The sequence below is a fragment of the Sinohyriopsis cumingii genome, chromosome 2, assembly GCF_028554795.1.
Source record: "Sinohyriopsis cumingii isolate HCF-2022 chromosome 2, ASM2855479v2, whole genome shotgun sequence".
Classification (NCBI taxonomy): domain Eukaryota; kingdom Metazoa; phylum Mollusca; class Bivalvia; order Unionida; family Unionidae; genus Sinohyriopsis; species Sinohyriopsis cumingii.
The window spans coordinates 149,555,940-149,582,609 of NC_142962.1; the positions used below are offsets into that span (position 1 = coordinate 149,555,940).

The 26,670-nt window shown below is 35.7% G+C and overlaps 1 protein-coding gene across 1 annotated transcript; it reads left to right on the plus strand.

Annotated features, from left to right (window-relative positions):
* Positions 1 to 15,869: 15,869 nt before the first annotated feature.
* LOC149806066 (uncharacterized) lies at positions 15,870 to 26,535 on the plus strand. Its single transcript, XM_089937261.1, has 4 exons — positions 15,870 to 16,006; positions 21,560 to 23,072; positions 23,974 to 24,063; positions 25,524 to 26,535. The coding sequence occupies exons 2-4, from the start codon at positions 21,776 to 21,778 to the stop codon at positions 25,982 to 25,984; spliced, it is 1,848 nt and encodes a 615-aa protein (XP_089793387.1). The 5' UTR covers positions 15,870 to 16,006; positions 21,560 to 21,775; the 3' UTR covers positions 25,985 to 26,535.
* The last annotated feature ends 135 nt before the right edge of the window (positions 26,536 to 26,670 follow it).

Here is a 26,670-nt window from a genome sequence, read left to right on the forward strand (position 1 = left end):
CATTCAACTTGAATGGACTGATAAATAAGCCATTTTCAACTGCCGGTACGTTTATGTACAAATACCTTTCACTAAAATAGACCTGTAATGGCTTCCCTCTGGTACATAGTCATACTTTTGCTGTTAAATGTCCAAAGTACCCTTTGTAGGTCAATTGCTTCCACAATTTCTGGCCGATGTGCAATGCACCGCGCTATTGGTTAGTTGGTATTACATACTAAGGGAGGCACCTCGTGAAGTCCAATTGATGTTGCTGGGACAAAGCACCAATATATCTGGTCGATCAACCAAGGTGTAGATAGTGTTATCATATCGTAACCTTGGCTAGCGAAGATGTCTTTGCTGTAGTATAGAACTGTCTCTGATGAGATTCCATTGCAGAGAAATACAATGTGACAGAATCTACGTGGATCCAGGTCAGTGGTTTCTGTGGGTGTGGATTTTATACTGAGATGATGGCATATATGCTCTTTTTGCCTGTGGCCATTTTGCTCGTATACCAAGTGTCTCAAGTCTTGTGTCCAGACATTGTGGCTTATTTACCGTCAGTAAGAGGTCTATCGTATCGTAACAGTTTTATAATATTAGGACTGGACTTTTCCACTCATAATCATTATTCCTTCAGTGTGTCAAGATTTCATGTCAAATGTTGGGGTATGAAATAATGTTTGATATATGTGACTGTGTCATTGATCACCTCGTTATTTTCTTCGGATGTGTACTCTGTGTTTTATGCTAAGTTTGAGTATTAAAAAGCAATCTTTCCTTGTATTTCCATACTGCTGAGAGAGATTTGTCTAATGGCATCAACTCTATTAGGCCTGGAAGGTCAACAATTAATGGAAAGAAGTGTGGATGTTGGATGTTATTGTACTAGTTTCGTTCCAGGTTGGATCACGTGTATGCCATGCTCAAATTTCTCATGAATAGGCTAATAAGCAAATCATGTAACGTTTCTGAAATATGGTATATAAAAGCCGAATATATCAAGTTCGCACATAAATTAGTGACTTCATGCATCCGGAGGAGATCTGTTACAGAAGTATTGTAACGCAGGATTGTAAATAAATCAATGTACTCAGTCGAAAATTGAATTTTTGTCTGACGTTTGATTTAACAAAAAGTTAGAACTTATCTCACTTTTCATTATTGCAAGCTCTTCACTATGCAGAACTTGTTATTTTATTTGAATGTGCAAAAGGGAATAAATTTGAACAAACTAATTCGAACCGCATTACGACTCATTGCATTATCGGTAGTTTGCACATGAAAATTCGCTTGTCTGTTATGTTGAATTCTTCTGGTTCATTTTTACTGAATTTCAAATAAGATTAAAAGTACCTACGCACACCACGGACTTTGAGATCACAACTTAATTCTGTCTTAATTTTGTGTTAAAAGAAGGCGTTTGTATGTGCAGTTTATATAGCTGACTTGGTTAGTGCTATTAGGTAACCATGAGACTGACAATCATCGATTGGTTAGCTGGGGTCATGTGATGTGAACTTGATTCCATCAATATGGGTACAGACAGCGCATAAGCAGATAGCTACCTGAGTGACAAAGTATGACCATCTAAGTAGAAGAAAAATAAAATCGGCCATATATTCAAAAGCCAATCAAAATCATGCATTATTTATCACATAACCAATATTAAATTTTACATTAGAAAATTCTAAATAGTCAAATTAATATTCTCGCAATATTTTAAGCAGATTTATTACATGATTGCCATTGATTTTAACTGCCTTATAATTATTATGCAATTATTATTCTATATCAAGCCACTTTTATCTATAACCACACTGCTCAACTACACCTGGGGTGTTATAACTTGTAGCTTTCATTTGTGGCTAATGTGTAGCGGTATACGCAATTTTTTCAGCAAACAATAATAGCTGCGATCACTTGGATGCATGACTTCTACAGTCCAATATCATTAACCTTTGCATGAAAGTCTGTGCCAGTAATGTATAATTCGATCTTGCATGGTAGATCAACGTGATCATTAGCCGGTATACAGAACAGTCAGGCTAACCCAATCAAGTCAGTGGTCGGTCGTCATTGTTCTCCACATTGATAAAGACTGTGGTGGCATGCACTTTGAAGCTCCAGCCTCGAAACGAGAGGTACTACAGTAGTACTACACTATCGGTATGTTCGCCACTAGTTTACATTAAGACTGATGAACTTCAGCATATTTAAGAATATAGTTACATCAGCACAATCCAGTACCTGGAATTCATTCGGAACACTCTGTTCTTTTGGACTTATGAATGAACCTTTTAGGATTATTTTGGATTTAATTCACAATACTGTAAGTTCCTCTTAAATTTTTATTTTCTAACTTAGAGAATCAAATTATTTGTTAAGTTATCCAAAACTTACTTGGTTTCCTCCTTCTGTTATTTAGTTTAAGACCATACAGTCTTAATACAGTTGTTCTTATGAAATAATTTAATGCATTGGGGAGACAGTCCATGTGCAAGCATGCCTTAGGTATATCATTGTATTCCTTCTTACTGTTTCTCGATTACTAAACGGCTCAATAATTGTATTGTTAGCTCTTCACGAGGAGTCATGAAACTCTGGCATTTTTTTGTAACTCTGTTACTGCGGTCAATAGTGAAGATGGTTCAAAGGATGAGTCTGCTCTTCTTAGTGTGAGGCTCCAAACTTTCTGAGCCAGTGCATGTGCGGCTATCGGGGTCAACTAGGTGGTGCGAACCACACGAGGCCGTTCATTCACCATTTAATGGGAGCTATGGGAATGGAACCATCTTGTTTTCTTCGACTCGACACTATTAGATAAATAACATAATACATTCCATGTTTAAATCAATTTAATTTAATGACATCATATGTGAAAACGATATCTCTTTAGAGCTACTTTCTTTATGCAGTATATTTTCCCTTATGTGGGTTATTCATTTCTTCTCTCTCCCTCCCATAATATATATCTTTCTCCCTAAAGGGACGAATATTTTTTATAATTAGTTTTCTACTTGAATCTTGCAAATGTTCAGTGACTGAACTTAAATGACCTGTTGCTGTACAATATTCAGTGTCACCCATACAGTATTGCATATCTGTCACACGTGACTTCCAACGGTACACAATTTTAAGAAAATAATCTTGATTACATATTGTAATAAAAAGATTTTAAGTAGCGATTTTATCTGTCATCACACTCATATTCATATCTGAAACTATGGAGAGATCAAGCATTAATTAGTATCAATTTCAAACCGAACTTAAGTGACAATCGAAATTAGGATGCATCGTCTGTTACCAAAAACAGACAACAGACTTGCCTAACAGAAAATGTACCTCCAAATGCTGAAAGAAACAAAACTTGACACGACAATCCTTACAAGCAATCTCACAACCATTAAAATAATTACGTTGCGCTCTGACGTATATTGGACTGATCTGTCATGTTTCTACATCTCATTGATAAATAAAAAGTCCGGCAACAGTATTATTAATATGCAAATCTCTTCATATGATGGCCTTCTTGTGACTTTCTGATCAGTGTTCTTGTCATTTTCGAAACGGCGTCCTTGTGATTTTCAGATCGGTTGTGAATTCATAACCATTTATTAAATGCCAATTAGCCACTTTATACCGGAAGTTACAAATGCTTGTACTCTGTTTCAAACTTGTGCCATTAAGTGGCCAAATAGACAGCGTATACGACCTATATTTCTGGGCATTTCAAGGCTTTGGCTATCCATGCGTTATCTATGAAGAACGTAACCCAGCCGATTCTTCACCATTAAGAACTTTCTTCATAGTCACACAGTCACACTGTTTAGCTCTTACTCTTGCATTATCTAACTTACGTGGCGCAATCTCTTAAAGGCCAAGAAATAATATTGGATGACGTTACACACACAAGTATCAACAACAGGATCCAGCCTAACGACTGTCCGGATAGATAGACAAATATGGAAAGACAAGGTTTAAAAATTATTATGCATAGATCTTGCTCCAACTCAGCAAACATCTTGATACTGTATAACCCTTTAACATGTCCGACTAATCTCTAAGCAGAAATGAAGTTGCTTACAGGCTATCAAATGCAAGGTCATGTCATCAATATGTGTGAATTTTACACATAATAATTAGTAACAAAAGATGTTGACATTATATACTTATTTTGCAAGCTGAATCAAGACCACATTAGTCTACCAAACACAAGATTACCTCGTAAATATGCATATGTATCTTGACGATATTAGTCCTCTTTCGTAAGTATGTTTAAAATCTAGTCAGAAATACAGTCTCTCAGGTGGTTATAAACTCCATCAAATTATAAAGATCACCTCCTTAATCCGTGTAAACCTTGTTCTTAATAACAACAAAAATTATTATATTGCTCATGATGTATGTCTATTGACCAAGTGATGTATGTCTATTGACCAAGTGATGTATGTCTATTGACCGAGTGATGTATGTCTATTGATCAAGTGATGTATGTCTATTGACCAAGTGATGTATGTATATTGACCAAGTGATGTATGTCTATTGACCAAGTGATGTATGTCTATTGACCAAGTGATATATGTCTATTGACCAAGTGATGTATGTCTATTGACCAAGTGATATATGTCTATTGACCAAGTTCGATAACAATATGATCTGAAGCAGACTTGCTACATTGTTTCCCAAATACAGTCAATGGCAAGAGTAAAGATGGAGGTCAAAGGGTCAAAACTAATTTCTGTTGTTTTTCCCTTAAAGGTTTTCAAACTTACGAAGCTGAAGCAGTGATACAGTGGTATAAATTATAAACCTAGATTTTAGATGGTCTAAGGGAGATAACTGAACGTGAAAATGTATCCGTTGCTCGCGATTACTCACCCATAGCTGGTTGTTTGATTGAGTTGTATGGCGCACCAACATTGTAGGGCTATACAGCGCCAAAAATGATTATATGATAAAGATTTATGTGTCGAAAGAGGTTTATTACCAACAAGCGATAAGTACAAAAACCCAAACGATGAAATGGTGAGGATACTATACGAAGGTTACCGATCAACGGGGGATGTAAATGGTTTGTATAATGGGTAATTAAGCAATAGATGATAAGGCAAGTGTTGCACTATACTGTTTTTATTTAAAATACACTTATTCATCCTAGCTTCTAGATTTCACGGACAACTTAACAGATTTGTAAATATTACATCATAAATTTACGTATACTAGCATAGTGACTTTCCAGAAATATCTACTTTTAGAGGTAGATGTAGACAAATTCGATCATTAGTGTGCCATATGTGGCACATTGTTTTCCTCGTCACATGATGTCGCCTAGGTCAGATAAATATCACAATGTTGTCAAATAGAGTATATTCTGTCTGAGTAGGTTTCTATAGGTAAATCATGTACTTACATACCTTAGTTGATTGGGTACATGCAATCACATGCGGGTGACTCAGACTGAAGTTTGATGGAAAACGGAAGTTCTTGCACATGACTAAAGTTCAATTAGAGTGTCGAAGACTATTTTCAGGATAATCGAAATGATTTTAAATCTCATCGACATACTGTAGCATAATCATGATATGCCCCCATTCCTGTTGTTTACTTAAAATATTACAAGTTATTATGCACAAGCTTATAAAATATTGTTGTACATGTCCCCATATACTACTTGTGCCTCTGTCAACAATAGATAACAACCAACTGATTTTGGTGTCAGCAGTTTGATAATCGAAATTGTGCTGCGAAAATAAATATATTTTCCGTGTATTTAATTCCACACTTCAAGATCCAGCAAACAGATGAACTTAGTATATAAACCATATCATTCTTGTAACATTGAAGGAATTTGTTTATTTCACCTATTTCCTCCTAAGGGATATTTACAGACATGACAAGAAAGACAAAAGAACAGACACATTACAAATATGCAAATGTTTGCAGGAATGACTGTACGTAAAAGGGAGTACTCAATCTTACTTAATTGTAAAGAAAAGAAATATACAGTCTTAACTAATTCTACAGTAAAAGGGAGTACTCAATTTTACCTAATTATAGAGTAAAATAGAGTACTCAATTTTACCTAATTGTACAGTAAATGGAGTACTAAATTTTACCTAATTGTACAGTAAATGGAGTACTAAATTTTACCTATTTGTATAGTTAAAGGAGTACTCAGTCTTATATAATTGTACAGCAAAAGGGAATACATTAATCGTATCTAAGCGACCATTCATACTAAATGAAGTAAATTTGAAGGCGATACATGGAAATGCACGAATGAACCCAAAACATTCGACCAAAAACATATATATGAACAAAGATCACATACACGTTCCTATTTATGTACATGCATTATATGAATGTTTCCTTAGAATCAAAAATCGAAAGCAAATAACTATGCTGGATAAGCAAAAATAGATGTAATTTAACATATCAACGGTTCACAATAATCGATGTCAAAAATCAGGATTTTAAAAAGTCTGACATTTAAATAAATAAATCAACGAATGTGACCTTACATCTTTAAATGCATCAATTAAATAAACTAATAAAATATGAAATACAACTATACTGTTGGCTTTGATTCCCTTATTAGATCAAGATTGAATAACGATAATATAAAACCAATTTCGATAAAATATATTCTATTATTGAAACAGAAAGTTGAAAATGAAATGTGACTCTGTAGGCTAATTATTCAATCTTAATGTTAAAGTTTACGTGAGTTTTTCATTGACGCATGCACGTATATCACGAGAACAATTATTTTTCAAAAATAGTTCCCTTTTACGAAGAAGATTTTTGCAAATTCACGTGAAAAGTCCATGCCGATTAAACAAATTTATCATAAAACCTAGACTACACGTTCCTTGATAAAACTGGTAATGTAACTGTAGGACTTCACTTATATTTCAAATTGAAAAATTGGAGTCGTAAATCCTCGTCGTCTCCAAATATCACTCACATTAAAAAATCGATAAGATAAAGCACACTCATTATTACGCATCTTAAAGTTACTGTTCGAATTTCCTCACCGTCTTTCATATTACATAAAAATAAATGTGATATCTAGGTTGAATAAATAACGTATTACCGAATATTAAAAGTTAATCAATGACGGAGAGTACGTCATGAAGATACACTTATTTACCTTTGACAGAAAACAAAAAAAATAAATAAATATCAGAAATACAAATTGACTAATAATTATCGAACTATTAAACAACCGAGGCGCCAAAGAAAGCCCTTGCAGGATGAAAGCAATGCAGGTATGGACTATTCACTGATGTTGACCCCATTTCTAGTTAGACGTCACTGAGGGTAAGACGAATATAGCATACATACGCAAAGTGCGACATGTCGAAAGCATGTGTAACAACACCAAATCTTGAATTCATAACAATGATGATACTCGCACGAAACTATCAACTGTGGCCATTAACCACACCCACCGACACACCCACACCAACACACCACGCACACCTGTTTGTGTGTGTGTGTGTATTTGTATATTTAACTTTCTAAGAACCACTATGCACATTAGAGACACACGTCGAACATTTCTGAAAAAAAAATGTTTATATCGAACAGATGAAAGAATATACTTTGGGACAAAAACCTTTACTGTCATGCATAGAAACGCATTCAATTATAAAATTGGATATTCTTTTAGTATACAAGGTATTTGTTGGATGAAGAGCTAAACACAGTCACAGTGTCCTCTTGTAGATGCTATGTCATCGTCTGAACTAAGACACGCTCTCGTATTTTAACTTGCTATATATATCATAGCCTAATCATTTTCTCCACGGTAGGTTTGCTTTGAAATTTAAAATACACAAACAAAACATAACTTGTTCATTCAGCAATTAAGACATGTCCCACGACTTCACGCAAAGCAGGGATACCTGGGAACTCGGTTTAGTAAAACTCTCTTTTGTGTAGCTAATTGAATGCGTTGATTACACTGGACAACAAATTTTTACAAAAGTCATGTTACTGAAATAAAATTAGTCAATTCTTATCAATTTTTATGTGCTGAACACGAATATGACAGTCAAATTGCAAAATTGGCTCTAGTTTTTTTGTAATCTGCAAGAAATTAATGTTTACATAACGAAATGCATTCCAATAGTAAAAGGTCAACTGTAATAGCCTACCTATAAAAAATCAAGTCATTGACTACATCTTAGATTTCTTCGCCTGTCTCTTGTACAGCTGTTCGGGAGCATCTCTGAGGAGTGTCCAGCAGTAGTCAGCCAGCATTGTAGTGGACCATTTTCCCTGGTATCTTTGTTCCATTGTTGCGATATCTTGATGAAAACGTTCGCCGTGTTCATCACTAACAATACCACAGTTGCTAGGAAAGAAATCCAAATGGGAATGAAGGAAGTGAATCTTTAGAGACATATTGCAGCCAAGTTTCTTATACTTCATCAACATGTCTTCTACTAGTTCCTTATAGTTTTCTGCCCTAACATTTCCGAGGAAGTTTGTAGAAACTAGGCGAAAAGCATTCCATGCTTGTTTCGCGTCACCTTCCAGCAAGTTGTTGAACCGGTCATCTTTGAAAAGCTCTCGAATCTGAGGACCCACAAAAACTCCCTCTTTAATCTTTGCTTCGCTGAGTCGAGGGAATTTTTCATGCAGGTATCGGAATGCTGGCAAAGTCCGGTCAATGGCTTTCACGAAGTTCTTCATCAAACCTAGTTTGATGTGAAGGGGTGGTAGCAAGATTTTCTGAGCCTCAACCAGAGCTGGGTGTTGGAAATTCTTCTCTCCAATGGCTACATTCTGCCTGTGAGTCCATTCCTTCCTCATGTAGTGCATTTCCCTTGCTCGGCTATCCCACTCGCATAAGAAACACATGTATTTTGTATATCCTTGCTGCAGTCCCATTAAAAGGGCAACTACCTTCAAATCACCACAGAGGTGCCAGCTGTACTTGTTATACTCAATGGAATTCAGTAGCTGCCTTAAGTTATCGTATGTCTCTTTCATGTGGACAGCATACGCTACTGGAATAGATGGAAGAATGTTTCCATTGTGCAAAAGCACAGCCTTGAGACTCAGTTTCGAAGAGTCCACAAATAGTCTCCATTCTTGTGGGTCATGAGTGATTTTTAAAGCATTCATGAGGCCCTCAATATCGGAACAGAATATCAGATTACTTTCCTTTCTGAAGAAAGGCTCCAATTGCTGGTGGCGCTTTCGATATGCAGTAATTGTGACATCTTCTTCTAGAAGATTCCATTGTTGGAGTCTTGATCCTAGCAATTCTGCCTTGTTCTTTGATAAGTCCAAATCACGAATCAGGTCATTTAGTTCTTCCTGTGTTATTCTGTGTGGGGTTGATGATGCACCACAGTGAAAATCTGGATCACTGCATGCTGATGGACCAGGAGAAGAACAGGTCGACTCACCTTTGTCTTCTTCAGATGAATCAAGAGAATATTCTGCTGGAGGTTCTGGAATAGGAAGTCCCTCACCATGTGGAACTGGTCTCAATGCAGACGGAATGTTTGGGTAGACTATTCTCGACTTCTTTCGCTTCGTTATTCCGCCGGAAAGAGGAGGAACCAAGCAGAAGTAACAGTCATTTAGGTGGTTGCTTGGCTCTCTCCACACCATTGGGACTGCAAACGGCATTGATGACCTTTTGCAATTCAACCACTGTGAAAGCTGTGTTGTACATGTAGCACAGCATATATGCGGAGCCCAAGGCTTGTCTTGGTCACCAACCTTGCATCCGAAGTAAAGATGATATGCCTTCTTCACTTGAGAATTGATACTTTTCTTCTGGTTGGCAAATGTCACTTCCCCACAAATATAGGAAAAATTGTCCGCGGTATTAACACACTTTCGAGGCATTACTGTTCTTTATTGTACGTAAATGGATAAAATAATAAGTTTTATGTAACAGTAGCTTGAACTGTCTCGCACAACGTCTAAAATATTTTAAATGCTGAACCTATCTGATTGGGCTTTATATAGTACACTGCTTACGTCAGCTTCAGCAGCCGCCTGGCATTAGTATAATAGGCCTACACATGTATAGTACACTACTGACGTCAACTTACTTCAGCAGCCGCATGGCATTAGTATTGCATTGCATCAGAAAATGATGCAATCAACTGTGGATGATGTGAGCATGATGGTATTATGCAATGTTACATCATTATTCCGGATGTTGCTGCAGTCCTACTGGAGAAATTTACACAGTGAAACATAGAAAATGAGGTATATGAATATCTTCAAAACGAGAGCCAACACAAATTTTTCACGGTTATATTCGTGTTCGGCACACCAAAACACTACAGATTAGGGCCTTTTCAAGTCAGTAATGATTTCACTGTTGACCAGTGTTACAGAGGTAGGTTGGAATGTTGATGAGATAACGTCTCAACGAGCTGTCTTTAGTTCAAATTGTCCTGCATTATGAGATGGTGTGACTGTGTAAAAATAAACTCTTCCTTTCATTATCCTCCCTGTATCAATCTTTTAGTATAATTTCTGTGAAAATCATTTTAGAACAAGATAACCAGCCTGAAATAACCAATTCCAAAATGCCGCTGCTAGTAGTATCGAGTAACTACCACAATTACTTGTTGTTATGCAATAAATAGATTCCACCGAATGACCTCGACCTTTTAGACCATTATTCCCCTGAAATTATAAAACCTTCTTGGGGATAATACTCCTTGTGATACAGTATTCAGACAACAGCTCTTCGAAGGTCCATTCCTTTTTATAAACAACTCTTTGTTATCGTACAGGGATTTAAGACGTGTACTTAACTTGGACTTAAAGAAGTACTGTTTGGCATCCGTTAGTCTCGAGAGACGATGGAAGTGCACCCGTGAGAGATGTCCTGGGTGGTGGTTGTGCAGAGTCTGCAGTGGCTGTGGAGCCCAACACGAGAGTGGCAGTCCTTGCTGCACTTGCTGAACTTGAAAGTTGAGTCTGGTGTGGGTTGGAGCTGCTTCTTTTTCCTCTGAGATCTCTTCTCATCAGCTAGCAAGCGTAGCTTGTCCTCGCCGACTTTCAGACGAGTGATGACAGTGTGTCACCAGCTGCATCTGTCTAGAGCGAGCTCTTCCCAGGTCTAGACATCGATGTCAAGGGCGTTCATGTCACGCTCGCAGACATCCTTGAAGCGGAGAAGTGGTCGTCCGATCAACCATTTGTCAGAAGCAAGGTTCGAATAAAGGTCTTTGGGGATCAGTCCGTCATCCTACCGACGTACATGGCCCAGCCATCTGATGCGACGATGGCGGAGGAGTGTGGCCATGCTGATAATCTTGGCACATTCAAGCACCTCATTGTTTGTTACTTGATCGCTCTAGGTTATCCCGAGTATGCGTCGGAGGCATCGCATGTGAAATGCGCTCAGCCTTTTCTCTTGTGAGTCGTACAGAGTCCAGGTTTCATTGGCGTACAGGAGAGTGCTTAGCACGCAGGCATCCATGTATTATATAATTGTTTCCCTGGAATCAAAGATCCAAAGCAAATAACCATGCTGACTACAGAAAAATAGATGTAGTTTAACATATCAGCGGTTCACAATAAAAAGTCTGATATTAAAAATGAATAAATAAATGATTGGACCCTTACATTTAAAAAATACCAATTAAATAATCTATTAAGAAAGAGAATTTAACTCTACTTTCTCCTTCTTAGATCAAGTTCAAATATCGATGAAATAAAATCCATGTTCATAAAATAGATTATAAGATCAAAACATAGATAAATTAGAAAGTAAAAAATGAAATTTGACTATGTAGGCTATTATAAATTATTACTCAGTCCCCGATGTTGAAGATTGTGTTTTTCATTGACACATCCCTTGTATATGACGAGAACAATTTGTTTTTGTTTCCTTTTACGATGAAGATTTAAACAAAAATATGTGAAAAGTTCATGGTGGTTAAACAGATTTATTATGGCATTACAATGGATGAATTAAAAGTCGACACTTTAATTTTTTTATCAAACTGGTAATGTAACTGTAAGCTTTTACCTATTTTTTCAGATGAAATAGTTTGAAATCCTCGTTATATAAAAGGTCACTCACATTAAAAATCATTAAATAAAGTATATGCTTTTACTGTCACCTGTGGGTGGCTATGTACATTAGAGACAAGAGGAGAACATTTTGACATAAAAAATATTTATCTCTTACCGATGATATACTATACCTTGGGGAAATAAACTTTACTGTCATTGATGCATAGAAATGCGTTCACCTGTAAAATTGTACATTGCTTTAATATGCAGAAGTCATCTGTTGGATGAGAAGATAAACAACATCTCAGTGTCCTTTTGTAGATGGCATGACGTCATCTTCTGGCCTTAGATACACTCTCATATTTTAAGTTGCTACATATAGTAAGGACATGATTTTTTCACGGTAAGGTTGCTTTGAAATTTAAAATACACTATTCAGATGAAATGTCTTGTCCGTTCAACACCCAGGATTAAATGAACTTACTAGATTTCAACGGAAGAGTTGCTAACTTCTGAGAATCAGGGATCTGTTTACCTTCTTTTAACCATGACGTTGCACATATAAAAACACTCTTGCACTGGTACATACTCAGAGCAAATTAAGTGGCCATGCATTTCGAATTCTTCAAGCAAATTTACAGTACGTTTCATGGTGTCGGGATGGACCAATGGAACTAAATTTATTTCGGCTGTGTTTGGCCAAACAAAGGTAAAACATTTCCGGCGGCGCACAACTTTGTAGACATCTTGAGCAATGTTAAATTTCTGTGATACAGTTCTGAAAGTCGTAAATCTTCTACATTTGTTGCTTTATTGGACTAAAACTTCGAGGCAATGTTAGTAATACTATTATTGGACTAAAACTTTGAGGCAATGTTAGTATTACTAGTATTGGACTAAAACTTTGAGGCAATGTTACTATTACTATTATTGGACTAAAACTTTGAGGCAATGTTAGTATTACTAGTATTCGACTAAAACTTTGAGGCAATGTTAGTATTACTATTATTCGACTAAAACTTTGAGGCAATGTTAGTATTACTATTATTCGACTAAAACTTTGAGGCAATGTTACTAATATTCGACTAAAATTTTGAGGTAATGTTAGTATTACTATTATTGCGATCAGTTCACTGACTAGCTCAAGGGCAAGCACAATACCAGATGACTGGCCTAAGGGCAATCAAAACACGAGATCAACTCTTCCTGAGGTCAACAAAGCAATTTTATAGACTAGTTCGCGGTTATTATCTCCCCTTGAAAACTCCAGAGGGCGTCTCGGTGCAACTCACTTCCGGATAGTTAAATCAACAAAGATGTCAGATGTAAAAAAAAATGTGACAGACCGCTCACATTCCGCAAGCAAGATCGATATTTCACTATTTTAAAAAGAAATTATATCAATATTTGATTAATTGTTTTTACATCTTTTTTTTTTCTTTTTCTCTCGCTAACTTGCACTGTTCCCAGCTTTCAAATAAATGTTCTCTGCCTATTTCAGAACTTCATTATCTTTCCAGTACTACCTCATGCTCTGGTTTATACTATTTGATTGTGCGAAAGTGTATCGCTGCGTAAAAAGATTGGTATTGCAATTTATCTCGCTTAAAGAATAATGAAAATATATTTATTTTTTACAACTTTAATCATTGCCGTTACTAAAGGTTGAACGACAACGAGAAAAAATTCTGACTTCTTAAGGTTCTTTTATTATTGATTTGGACTGTTGCATTTCTATTAATGTTCAATATATTTTTCATGAAATAACTTGAGTTATATCTAGGAAGGATATATTTTCTTTCAAAATGCACAAATGTCATCCACACTCGAACAGACAGGCGTACGTACGAGTCTCCTTGATGATTAGTTTAATTTTATTTCCTTGAACGGTTGGAATTTTTAGAGTATTCAGTTTGGAGAAATATCGATGTTAGACACACTATGCATGTATAGGACATTCGTGGCTCTCACCTATCTGCCTGTCTGTCTTTATGTCTGTCTTTCTGTTTCATTTTCATCTGGTGCATGGGTATGTATTTGCTTGAATGAATGTGTGTTCGCATACATATATTGCATAAACATACTTCTGGTTAAAAAGGAGTATATAATGGTGCTAAGATAGAAAGAGTGACTTTCAATTTATTATTGACTTGAACAGCATGTTCTTACAAACAGTCTCTTTTTTAAATCATACTGTCTGCAATTTTGAAATCCGGTCACGTGGATCGATATTGATTTAAAGAGGCGAACCAGAGTAATAGGACGGACTCTGTAATATAATTGGATCTTTTAAACTTATGTATTTGATGCAATGAAAGTTAAACAGAATTAAACTAATTTTAAGAAGGCTGTTCCAGATGAATTTGCTGGTGGCAATCAGAAATGTTGTCTAAAGACCCCAGCAAATTTTAGAGTTATAACAACTTGTCAGCATAAACAAAGAAAAACCATACTGAAGGTTATTGCATGATGTTTCAAGTTTTGAGAAAACCAGCGAGGAATGTAAATAATTAAACATTAGGCCGAACGAATGCATAGTTATATTTGACTGGACACAGCATGAAAAAATATGTATATGAGAAACTACTTTTTTGATTGATTAAAGATGGGAGAAGCCCTCCCCTCTCACCAAAAAGAAACTGAATCAAAAAAAAAAAAAAAAAAAAAAAAAGAAACGCTATTGGGCAAGTTAAGTATTTTTAATATTGTACGATATTTAGATCCAAATATGAATAAATATGCCATCTGCATTAGTTACACTCCATTATCTTTATGATAGCTAATATAATTATTGGTTTGTTGAGTTCCTCTGAATACATTAATATACTGTGTTCCATTTTAAACAAACTTTTCTGGTTTAAAATATTCAGCATTACAGATCAGCTGACGTATCGAACTCGTGTTATAATTTTCTTATCGAACTCGTGTTATAACTTTCTTAACTCATTTTCGACGGATTATCAGCGGGAGAATAAAAGTAAAAGAAGACATTAACAAAAGAAACGTATATCGAGGACTGTACCATGGCTAAAGACGTATATCGTACCCATGCTAAAGACGTATATACGTTAAGCGTTTGTTAACAATTGTCATATTAAGAAGATAAATTAAAAATCAAAGTGAAAAATCATCAACAAGAGCAATATGAAGCCCTTTGGATCTCTTGTTTTTCATACATTTAGACATATTAGCTATCCCTGGATGTTTCAAACTATTTGTCAATGTCAATAAACATTTGAACTTGATTTTGTCTACTTTTTGGGTTCTGTTACACAAATGGTCATCATCTACATTGTTAGAAATAAGCAATAAGACATATTCATCTGTAGTACAAAGATACAAAATTAAAATTAGCAAGATACATTGATTTGCAATACCTATGTTTAATAAGACAATCCAGCTAGCAGGCTATATAGGTTATGTGCAGTGTTTTGAGGTAGGTTTAATGGAAAGAAAACAGCGGTCAGAAATCTGTGCTTTTTTATAAGGTTGTAGGTTTGGAATAGACGATCCCTGTTTACGTTTTGCGCTAAGTGTTAGGGATATTTACCCAATATATTATCCGTAGATCGACTGCTACTGGTGCGTATCAATAATATGAAACAACAACACAGTCTATCAGAAATATTGTTTAATATTGATTAAGGGTAAGATAAGGGTCGGTCGACAAGTTTTTGTACCAAACGTCAACGTTAGAATCCAACGTCTAGCACAACGCTTTATATTTGCCTCGCACAAATCGCATTATTGAAAAATTGGCGATGGGTTTTAGTTTCTGTTCAGAGATACAGACTATACCTGGAAAATGGGCGTAGTGGGAATTCCGTCAGGTAGGTGGATTACACGTGATTATTTGTCTTTATTGAGTGGGAATTACCCACTTTAGAACGCGGGTATATACGTTCTGGCTGGTGCTTTGTGAAAGGTATGTCAGTCAGTACTTACGGACAACGATAGCTATATTTACAGCAACCTAGATCTTAGCAAGCAAACGTGTGGAGAGCCTTGGGTAATTATATTTACAGTACATTTTTTAACGAAATATACTAAAAATACGGTTCAGTAAAGCAATCTATAACTCATTCGATTTTTTGAATAATGTTATGTACAGCTAGTCAATATTAGCACAAGATTTAATTTATTGTTCAAATATTAGAAATGTGTTGTAAAAACGATCAAAGGCAGGAAAGGTCAGATAAGGTAAGCGTGTTTCTTCGTGTCGCTAAGCATTGGACTTTTTTAAATGGAAAGAAATGGACACACAACGTGACTCTAACTACAAAACATAGAATGATTAAGTATCACCCTTGTCGCAAAATGTCATTTAATTTAAATTATTATTGTATGCTTGGAGTTTAAATGCTTTTTTAAAATTATATTGACTCCTATTATTATTATTATTATTATTGATAGAGGGCATGTGAAACATATTTCGTTAAATTTCATCTATTTCGAATATATAAAAATACATTTGTGAGGGCATTATCAATATGGTCAATTATATGACACGTACAGTCCCCGCCCTAGGGCAAGGCGAACGAGGCAACCGCCTTGGGGCCCCGGGGTTTCAGAAAATCACGGTTATCAATATGAGTTCTAAATTAAAACCAAGATTATACTGCAAACGCCATGGTGTCAGTGAGTACATGCAAATAGCGTGTATAGCAACGGCATTACGCAAGAGTTTATTGACTTCTTGTTCGATTCATTTTAATCGAATTAAACTTTCTTCATTCCAAAATGAATTTTATGAGAACACTAATAATGGACGATTTGCTCAAGATAAATAATTTGAGAAGCATAAATTAGTTATAAAGGTTACATTTTACAATATCTTCGTAAGAAAAAGTTGCATCACTTGAGTATGTGCCGCTTATTATAGCTAAAGAAAAACTTTAATTAGAAGATTTATCTGTATCACAGTATGGTTTCATTTATCCGACACAAATTGATTCCACCGAAAGGACGATATTCTAATAAACGGGTTAAATTTATGATTGCTTTAAAGGAATCTTTGCCATTTGCGCATAATAGAAAAGTAATCACGGGATAAAGAGACGCGGGATAAACGAGACAGGATTGTAATAAGACTTTAAAAAACAAAACAATCATGAGTATATTCTAATTTGAATAAAACACACGGATCAGTTATTTGACGCCTGTAAGAGGCCTATTTAAAATTTAGGCATTTATACCGAACACTGTTTGACCTTGTATAAAATTTAGGCATTTATACCGAACACTGTTTGACCATGTATAAAATTTAGGCCTTTATACCGAACACTGTTTGAACTTGTATAAAATTTAGGCTTTTATACCGAGCACTGTTTGACCTTGTATACAATTTAAGCATTCATACCGAACACTGTTTGACCTTGTATAAAATTTAGGCATTTATACCGAGCACTGTTTGACCTTGTATACAATTTAGGCATTTATACCGAACACTGTTTGACCTTTGTATAAAATTGATTCTTTATCCAGTGAAGTCTCGTTTATCCGGACTTCGTTATTTCGATTTGCCCGTTGTCTAAATGACTTTTCTCTGTTAGTGTTAGAAGTCATTCGTTACACAGGATCCTTGCAAATCCTTGCTAACAGACTTATAGCAAAGTGGCCGCATTAACAACTTTTTGCATTATATGAGAAATGAAATGCATTGTCTGGTCACGTGTATAATTTCTCGCCCACCAGAGTTTTCCCGAATTTTATTTATTTATTTATTATTATTTTGTTACTGACCTAGATAAATTTATATTTCCAACGGAATTACAACTTCACTCGCTACCACTGTGACTTCATTAAATTGATATCACAGATGACTATTAATAACGTGTAAATCGTAGACTGACCTTCTGTTCTCTGTAAAGTTTGTACAAAACAATAGCAACTAGTGGGTGAGAAAAGGAATCGTCCGAAATATGTGGAAATAACAGAGAAAACATAACTTCGAAAAGTAAGACTTGTTACAGGGCAAGAATCGTCCATGCCATAAATCTTGTCACCTCAGGTTAGATTCCCCATCCTGCCCCCATCCACGGAGAAGCTTATATTAATCCTACATCATTATTTGGAGGCGGGTGATAGGTAAATTTATTAATTTCTTTATCATTAGTGCGGGTCGACAATTGATTAAAACAAGAGTGACAATTTTTGGACTAGTTAAATCAACGTGAATAATCACTCATATATATATATATATATATATATATATATATATATATATATATATATATATATATATATATATATATATATATATTGTTTCTAGATTAATGTTTTATCCACATTCATTCATTCATTCATTCATTCATCAGTCGAAATATTTATCATGAGATGAGTGATGAGTCATTCACTTCAGAAGAAAATTCAAATTTCTGAAAAAGAAAATATACCAGTGCTTTTCATATATTAGTGATCGTTTTAATATCGATGTTAATTGTTTATATGACAGAGTACTTGAAGTACATTAAGAATTTGTTCTTTTTTAAAAAACAATTCTTAAATGATTCCACGATAATTTTTTGATGAAGCTAAAAGTGCTCAAATACTCTTTCACCACCATACTGACCATTACTTATAGGCTATTCCACCTCCATACTGATCATTACTTACAGGCTATTCCACCTCCATATTGACCATTACTTACAGGCTATTCCACCTCCATACTGGGCCCCGAGTGGCCGAGTGGTCTAAAGCGCTCTTCGTTACGGATCACTGCCATCTCACCTCTGTCTGCGGCGGTTCGAGTCTAGGATTCAGCCAATGTGGGTATGTGAGAAAGCTTGCCAGTAGCTTCTCGTGGGTCGGTGGTTCTTTCCGGTGTTTTCCCGGGTTCTTCCTCCACCATTAATACTGGCCGCCATGTATAGCCTATCGTGTGCTGAAAAATGGCGTTAAACCCAACAACAACAACAACAACCTCCATACTGACCATTACTTATAGGCTATTCCACCTCCATACTGACCATTACTTATAGGCTATTCCACCTCCATACTGATCATTACTTACAGGCTATTCCCCCTCCATACTGACTATTACTTACAGGCCATTCCACCTCCATACTGACCATTACTTATAGGCTATTCCAACTCCATACTGACCATTACTTACAGGCTATTCCACCACCATACTGCCCAATGCTTACAGGCTATTCCACCACCATACTGCCCAATAGTTACAGGCTGTTCCACCACCATAATGCTCAGTACTTACAGATTATTCCACCAACATGCTGCCCAATACGTACAGGCTATTCCACCACCATACTGCCCATTACTTACAGGCTATTCCACCACCATACTGCCCAATACGTAAAGGCTATTCCACCACCATACTGTCCAATACTTACAGACTATTCCACCACCATGCTGCCCAATACGTACAGGCTATTCCACCACCTTGCTGCCCAATACGTACAGGCTATTCCACCACCATACTGCCCATTACTTACAGGCTATTCCACCACCATACTGCCCAATACGTAAAGGCTATTCCACCACCATACTGCCCAATAGTTACAGGCTATTCCACCACCATAATGCTCAATACTTACAGACTATTCCACCACCATACTGCCCAATACATACAGGCTATTCCACCTCTATACTGACAAATGTTACAGGACTTATACCGTACTTAAATTCAAGATCAAAAAAATTTATCTGTTGATGAATCATTTCATTTATTTACTTATGTATCATTTCAAGCACTACTTATCTATCATGTCATGCATCTACTGATGTATCATTTCATGTATCTACTAATGTATCATTTATTGTATTTACGTATGTATAATTTCATGTACTACTTATGAATCATTTCATGTACAACGTATCATTTTATGTATTATTTATGTATCATTTCATGCATCTACTCATGTATCATTTCATGTACTACTAATGTATCATTTCATTTATTTACGTATGTATAATTTCATGTACTACTTATGTATAATTTGATGTATATGCTTATGTATCATTTCACGTATTTTTTTTTGTTCCTTCATATTTAACTTATGTATTATCAACACAACTGACAACATAAAAACCTAACTGTCCTTCAAAGGATTAGAAATGTCATTTTATAAATAAAGTAGACTAATAATTATCCTTAATTTAATCGGTCAACATTTACGTACAAAAATAACTATTCAATATTTGCTGCTTATTAGAAAATGGTACAACCTTTTTCTGCACACTAGTATCATTCGCCGTGTTCGTCTTTGAATTGAATGTTACATGTGACAGACCAGTACAGAGATAGATGACGTAAAAATGAAACGGTGTATTTTTGTAATATATTCAACATGTGTTTTTAACTGAGCATAATTCTCGGATTTTAAGTCATATTAGCAAAGTTAGTGAAACACCTACGAGAACTATATTGTAATATCTTTGTAAAAAGCCCTATATATGATATAAGTTATAATTATAACACTCCGACGATGACTGCAATATTTCACTCTCACATAGAATGCATTGTGATTGTTAATCATTAGACTGATTTAGATAATAAAAAGTCATATTTTAAATTACAAACTTGTATTATTTCTCATTCATTGGGACAAAATAGCAACGGGACTCCTTATGTTTTATGTGCCTGTTTAATGTTTTATGTATTTGTGTAAATTTACTTGTGTCTGAATATCACAATAAAAAAATCCAAGAGTTGTTCCAAATTCGGTCTACATCTTCCCTAGATCGCGGTCAAACTAATGGATCATTTTTATTTTGTTTTTGTTTTTTGTTTTTGTTTAGTGTCTCTATTTTTTTTAGCACCTTCGACGCCTGAACTCTTGCTCCTCAGCCACAGTTAAGCTGGTAAGAGTGCAAATATTATTGCGGGAAGAACTATTTTATTAGTTCAAAGAAAGCACTAAAATATATTGAAACGGTCTGCATGGAAAACTGTTAGGTTGATTTCTCTTTTTGAAGTAGTATATGTTACCAACACACACGTAGTACGTGTTACCAACACACAAGTAGTACATGTTACCAACACACATGTAGTACATGCTACCAACGCACACGTAGTACGTGTTACCAACACACAAGTAGTACGTGTTACCAACACACAAGTAGTACATATTACCAACACACATGTAGTACATGCTACCAACGCACACGTAGTACGTGTTACCAACACACAAGTAGTACATGTTACCAACACACATGTAGTACATGCTACCAACGCACACGTAGTACGTGTTACCAACACACAAGTAGTACGTGTTACCAACACACAAGTAGTACATATTACCAACACACATGTAGTACATGCTACCAACGCACACGTAGTACGTGTTACCAACACACAAGTAGTACATGTTACCAAAACACAACTAAGATAAATATATAGAGGGTATATTTATCAAGAGATTTAAAGGTCTTGAAAGAAGGAAGTGTTCCACGTCATGCTATTTTGTTAATGTCCTAATATTATATCTTTCTTTTCTCTGTCGATGATAAGAATAATAACGTAAGGCATGTTTATTGTTTGTATTTTTTGTAAACTCCATCCGTGCCTTTCGTTTCATTTAAATGCATTTTAATGTTTCAGAGCAGAAGACTTGCAGAGTAAAATAGCCACGATAAATTAGCGTCGAAAATATACACGTCATACCAGGTCCAGATTGGCCAATAGCTATATCGAGTTAAACGTTTGCATTAGGCCAACCGTTGATCCAATTTTGTGACAAGACGATAGAAAGATTAAGGAATTTCCGAGCATAAGAAACTCAAAGTTGAAACAGGACAATTGAACTTAGGCGAGGGAATGGGTGATGAATATCAGTTGGAATCTGATGGAAATTTATCAGAGGAAAACCCGATACATGATATGAAAGATAACACAGGCGATCAGAAAATCACAAATTGGACATTTATAGTAGCAAATGAAAATAAGTATGATATAAGTTCATGCATGCATGGCTATGACCAAACTACAGTTTTAGAAGCTCATGAGATTGATCAAAGCATAGTTCCAGAAGGTAATGGAAATACTCATCACGCTGCCTCAGGAGACTGTTACAATAAAGACAACGTTTCAGTTGACCACGACGATAATGATGGCGTAGTATCAGGAGACGATGACAATAACACGCCTGCAGAAGACAATGAACATGATGACGGCTTATTGTCAGGTGACGATGACAGTGGCATAATTGGAGAAGACGATCAACACGAGGATGGCGTAGTGTCAGGAAACGATGACAACGACACAGTTGCAGAATACCATAACAGTGTAAAAAACAATTCCGTAACTGATGAAGAAGACATCGCCTTTTCCATCAAGAATTTATTTTCTTGTATTGGAGGAAAACCGAAGAATAAAGATAAAAATCCTTATCAAACATTAAGCAACAACAAAGAAAAGCAACCGCAGGTTGACCCGTTTCGACAAACACAATCGAAGCTTCTTCAAATGACACATGAACATGTTGTTATTCCCAGTCATCCACCCATTGAAACAAGGAAGGGTTGTGACTTTCATAATGTTGGTGTTATTGGTGCATCAACAGCAACTGTAATGCAGTCTGGAAAAACAAATCCTGAGAATATTCATACGGGAAATGTACATTCTGAAGACTCAGGCGGAAGAGGACACCACCTTGTCAACAATAGGGATGTAGCACACAACTGTATTGATTCCGACCAATACGACTTTTCACATCCCCATAGAGGTTACGCAGTTCTTATAGTTAATCAACACTTTAGTAGGCTTGATGCCAGGATTGGCGCAGACGTAGATGTTCAAAAAACCACGATGGTTCTTCAAAAACTCGGATTTTTCATTAAAAATAAAGAGCTCTTTGATTTGGATAAGCAGTCAGCACTGGCAGTCTTGCGAGACGCAAAATATGCTGACCATTCCACAATGGATAGCTTTGCATTTATCATCAGTTCCCATGGCAACGAGATAGAAAATCCAAGAAATGGAAAGAAAGAGCATGCTATTTACTGCTCCGATGATCAATATATCTTCACCAACGATATTCTGGAGATGTTCAGCGATGAAAATTGCCCAAGTCTGAAAGGAAAACCGAAGATGTTCTTCATTCAGGCGTGCAGAGGTATAGTTTTTTCAATATCACTAGCGTATTGTTGTGATGCAACACAATAAGCTAAAGGAGAACACAAACATAATAATTGAGTATAACAGTTTGATTGACTGCAAACCTCGCGATATCAGTTACCGAACGAAAATTATTATTTGGTTCATTGACATCCTTAATAGAGTTCTGTATATTCTTATATCAAATGTAAATAAATACTGTGACGTCTCTGTGGTCCTAAAATATGTAAAACAGAAAGGAAGCGAAGAAAACAATTTGAACAATTTATTTTACTAGAAGGCAAAGTGAAAATTCAAGACACTAACTCCTGGTTGCATGTAATTTCAAACTAATGATCTATGATTATGTGAAAATATTTACTCCGAATCGTCTAAATTGATAATCCATCGCAAATACCTTTCGCATACTTTATGTCCCCTGCTTGATCTCTGTACTTCAACTTTGAGACTAGATATTCATGATCCTTATGTGTGTCATACATGATATCTGCACGATCTGTTTAACATTTTATTGTCAGAAGTTTTCTATTATGACACCTTCTCCACTTTTCAAAGTATCTCATTTGAAATCCATGATATATTTTCATGCACACATTTTTTTAAAGCCTAGTAACACCATTAGGATGATAAATTGTAGGACACCAGCACTACAACATGACGAAGAATTATAACCATATTTTTAGTTTGTTTCTAGTGTCGTACCTGTTTTTAAATATTGCAGGACTACAACATCCATTTAATTATTTTTTAAGACTTGGCACATTAAATAGGTCCTGGTAAAGTCGGTGCCAAATTGAATAATTCAACCTGCACGCGCTAGTTTATTTATGATTTTCAGATCCTATTGTGTCTTATAGAATTAGTGTCATATGCTTCTTCATATACTGTGTTAATTTCAGGTACTAATACTGATTCTGGAGTAGAAATAATAACGGTAGATGGTATCAAACGCTACCAGAAACAAAGTGATGTTCACAACAGTTCGCACCGTAAGTAATGCCCAGGTACAAAAAGATGGATACGTTAAGGGTTCATTGATAAGTCTGCCGATACTGTTCTGGTTTGGATAAACTTCTTATTATGGTTTGCAACATAAAAAGATTTAAATATGAATCTAAGACATTTCAGAATATGAAAATTCCGATGCAGACAAAAAAATCTGCAACACACTTTTACTCTCTAGATTTACGGTCAAAAGGCTTCTATATATATATACGGTCTAAAGGCATCAACATATACATGTGCACAATATGATGACAGACTATGTACTCATATTTCAATGAACACCTTTTGCAGTCGTAATACTATAAAATATCTCCGCTGTAGTCTGCACCATGAAACTCTAAACTACTAAATAGGCGTTACACTATCGAAAGGCTCAATTTGGCGTTGAGATGAAAGCTACAGGTTTAAATCAAGGAATCGCCCATTCTTGTAAGGATTAACAGTTTCAGTTCTATTATGTCGCCATATATATATATATATATATATATATATATATATATATATATATATATATATATATATATATATACATATATATACATAAACGCGAGGAACGTTTGGAGTCTTCGAGAACGCATATTTATTTTTACATTACAAATTACCAATTTTCACTTGATTACCACTGTACTCCTATAGATGTTATCTGCTGCACTGTGCATCTTTGAAATAAACACTCGTTGTCTATCTCAAAAAATCGAAAATGGTATTTCTAGTAGAACCATTATTGCTTAAAGAAATGCTTATCCCAGAATGTTAGCTTTGGTTTAAGATGTGCATGTGAGTTGGTGATTATTGTTTGTTTTTAAGATCTCATATTGGTTTATCATTGGTATTGAGTTAGTTTTTTTGTTTATATAAGCATGTTTACAACTTGCACCAAAATTTATAATTGCAGCTAGTATTTTAGACAGTATTGTAAACACCTCACCATACCCGCTCCCCCAAAGGCCCCCCCCCCCATTCACACTGTTTGTAGAAAAAATAAAAGTGAAGCTTTTATAATTGGCTGAATGTGTTAAATCTTCGACTCCAGATTACCAAGATTTGACTCATGGACCATAGGATTTTGGCTTTAGAGTCGGCAAAATGCAGATGTTCATATTTGCAAATTATTCAACTGACAAGTGTTTTGTGATAACATTGCTGGTTAAACAGTTATTTCTTAAGTTTCAAAGATATCTTTCTTAATCTGCAATTGTCAAGATGCAATATGCAGCACAGTTTTAAACAATAGTCGAAATAAGATGCTTTTCGTCAAAAATGTGAATCAGTTTTATAGTGGGTGGTCAAGTTCAGAAAAGTCTCTTCGGTATTACAATTCTACAATGAAGAACAACACTTTTAGCCGATTTGCAAAGTCTTAGAAGATCGGTTTACTGGGTGGGGGGAGCCCTGATGTATGAAGCTTCTCTACAGCTAACATATGCGTTTCTTTATCTGACAGATGATGGGAAGAACCTTGATAGAGTGCCCCTTGAGCCTGTAATGAACGCTGAATCCGATCCACTTCTTGGTCGTGTCCAAAGAGTAGATGACATGGATGCCAAAAGCTTTGAGGACATATCGGATGACAGACCTTTAGTACACTGTAATAGTGACCACCTTGTCATGTATGCTATTCCGTCAGGCTATTTTGCTTGGAGAAGTTATATGGACGGATCTTGGATGCTGCACTACCTGTGGGAAGAAATCATGAATTACAACTTTCGAAAACCTTGTTCCTTTCTGAAAGTATTGTCGGCGGTAAATCGAAAGATGGCCAACAGAGAGACAAACGTTCCAAGCAATAATGAAAAGTCTGGTAAGAAGGCAATACCTGTCATTATTCACCAGCTGGATAAAGATATCGTCTTTCAAGAAAAACAAAAGCATTATGGTGGATATACCATGGCACGGGTCATTTAACATAGGTAGTGTATTTAATTCGAATACTAAAGCTAAATCGTTTATTTATTGTTTTCGGTAAGATTAGGGAAAACACGATTACAATGCCAGGTCAGAAATTCCTAGCCTCTGTACAAGAGCTATCGCCTGTCAAGGTGTCAGTAAGTGTGCTAAGAAACGAATTCCTAGAGTCTGGCTATTGAACATCGTCTACATTTACGCCATGTAGCCCATCGCAGTTTATTTCTAATTGGTAATCAAAAGGCCGTCTGAAAGGAAGGATAATAAGGAAATTCGCAGTTGCATGCTGATAGATCTCAACTGTGACTAACCTGTTGAATTAAATATTTTTTCTTTCATAGCAATTATATTGTTGCATTGTTATTGTATACGTAGCTATATCTTCTGAATAAAAAAGTGAAAACTTACTAACGAATTTGTCATTATATGAAGTTTTACATGTACGGTTAGACTTAAGGAAAATGTTCAATGATTATCCTGGAGAATGAATTTCCGGTCACAATGAGACCACTAAATTCTGTCTCCTAAAAGCGACTATGCTCCACCCCCTAGTAAAGTTCCGGCCCTTGAAGCATTAATACCCGCTATTGGAAATGAAATTAATTCGAAAAATAAAAACATACTAAGAAAATAATATAACATGCGCAAGAAGGAAAATATCGGCATCCAGTCATCAGACGAGGGGT

What these genes read in the sequence shown, in the direction of transcription:
- LOC149806066 (XM_089937261.1), top strand. Translation starts at nt 21,776, where the DNA reads ATGGGTGATGAATATCAGTTGGAATCTGATGGAAATTTATCAGAGGAA. An exon ending in CTTCATTCAGGCGTGCAGAG is followed by an intron (nt 23,073 to 23,973) that starts GTATAGTTTTTT and finishes TGTTAATTTCAG; the next exon opens with GTACTAATACTGATTCTGGA. An exon ending in TGTTCACAACAGTTCGCACC is followed by an intron (nt 24,064 to 25,523) that starts GTAAGTAATGCC and finishes TTTATCTGACAG; the next exon opens with ATGATGGGAAGAACCTTGAT.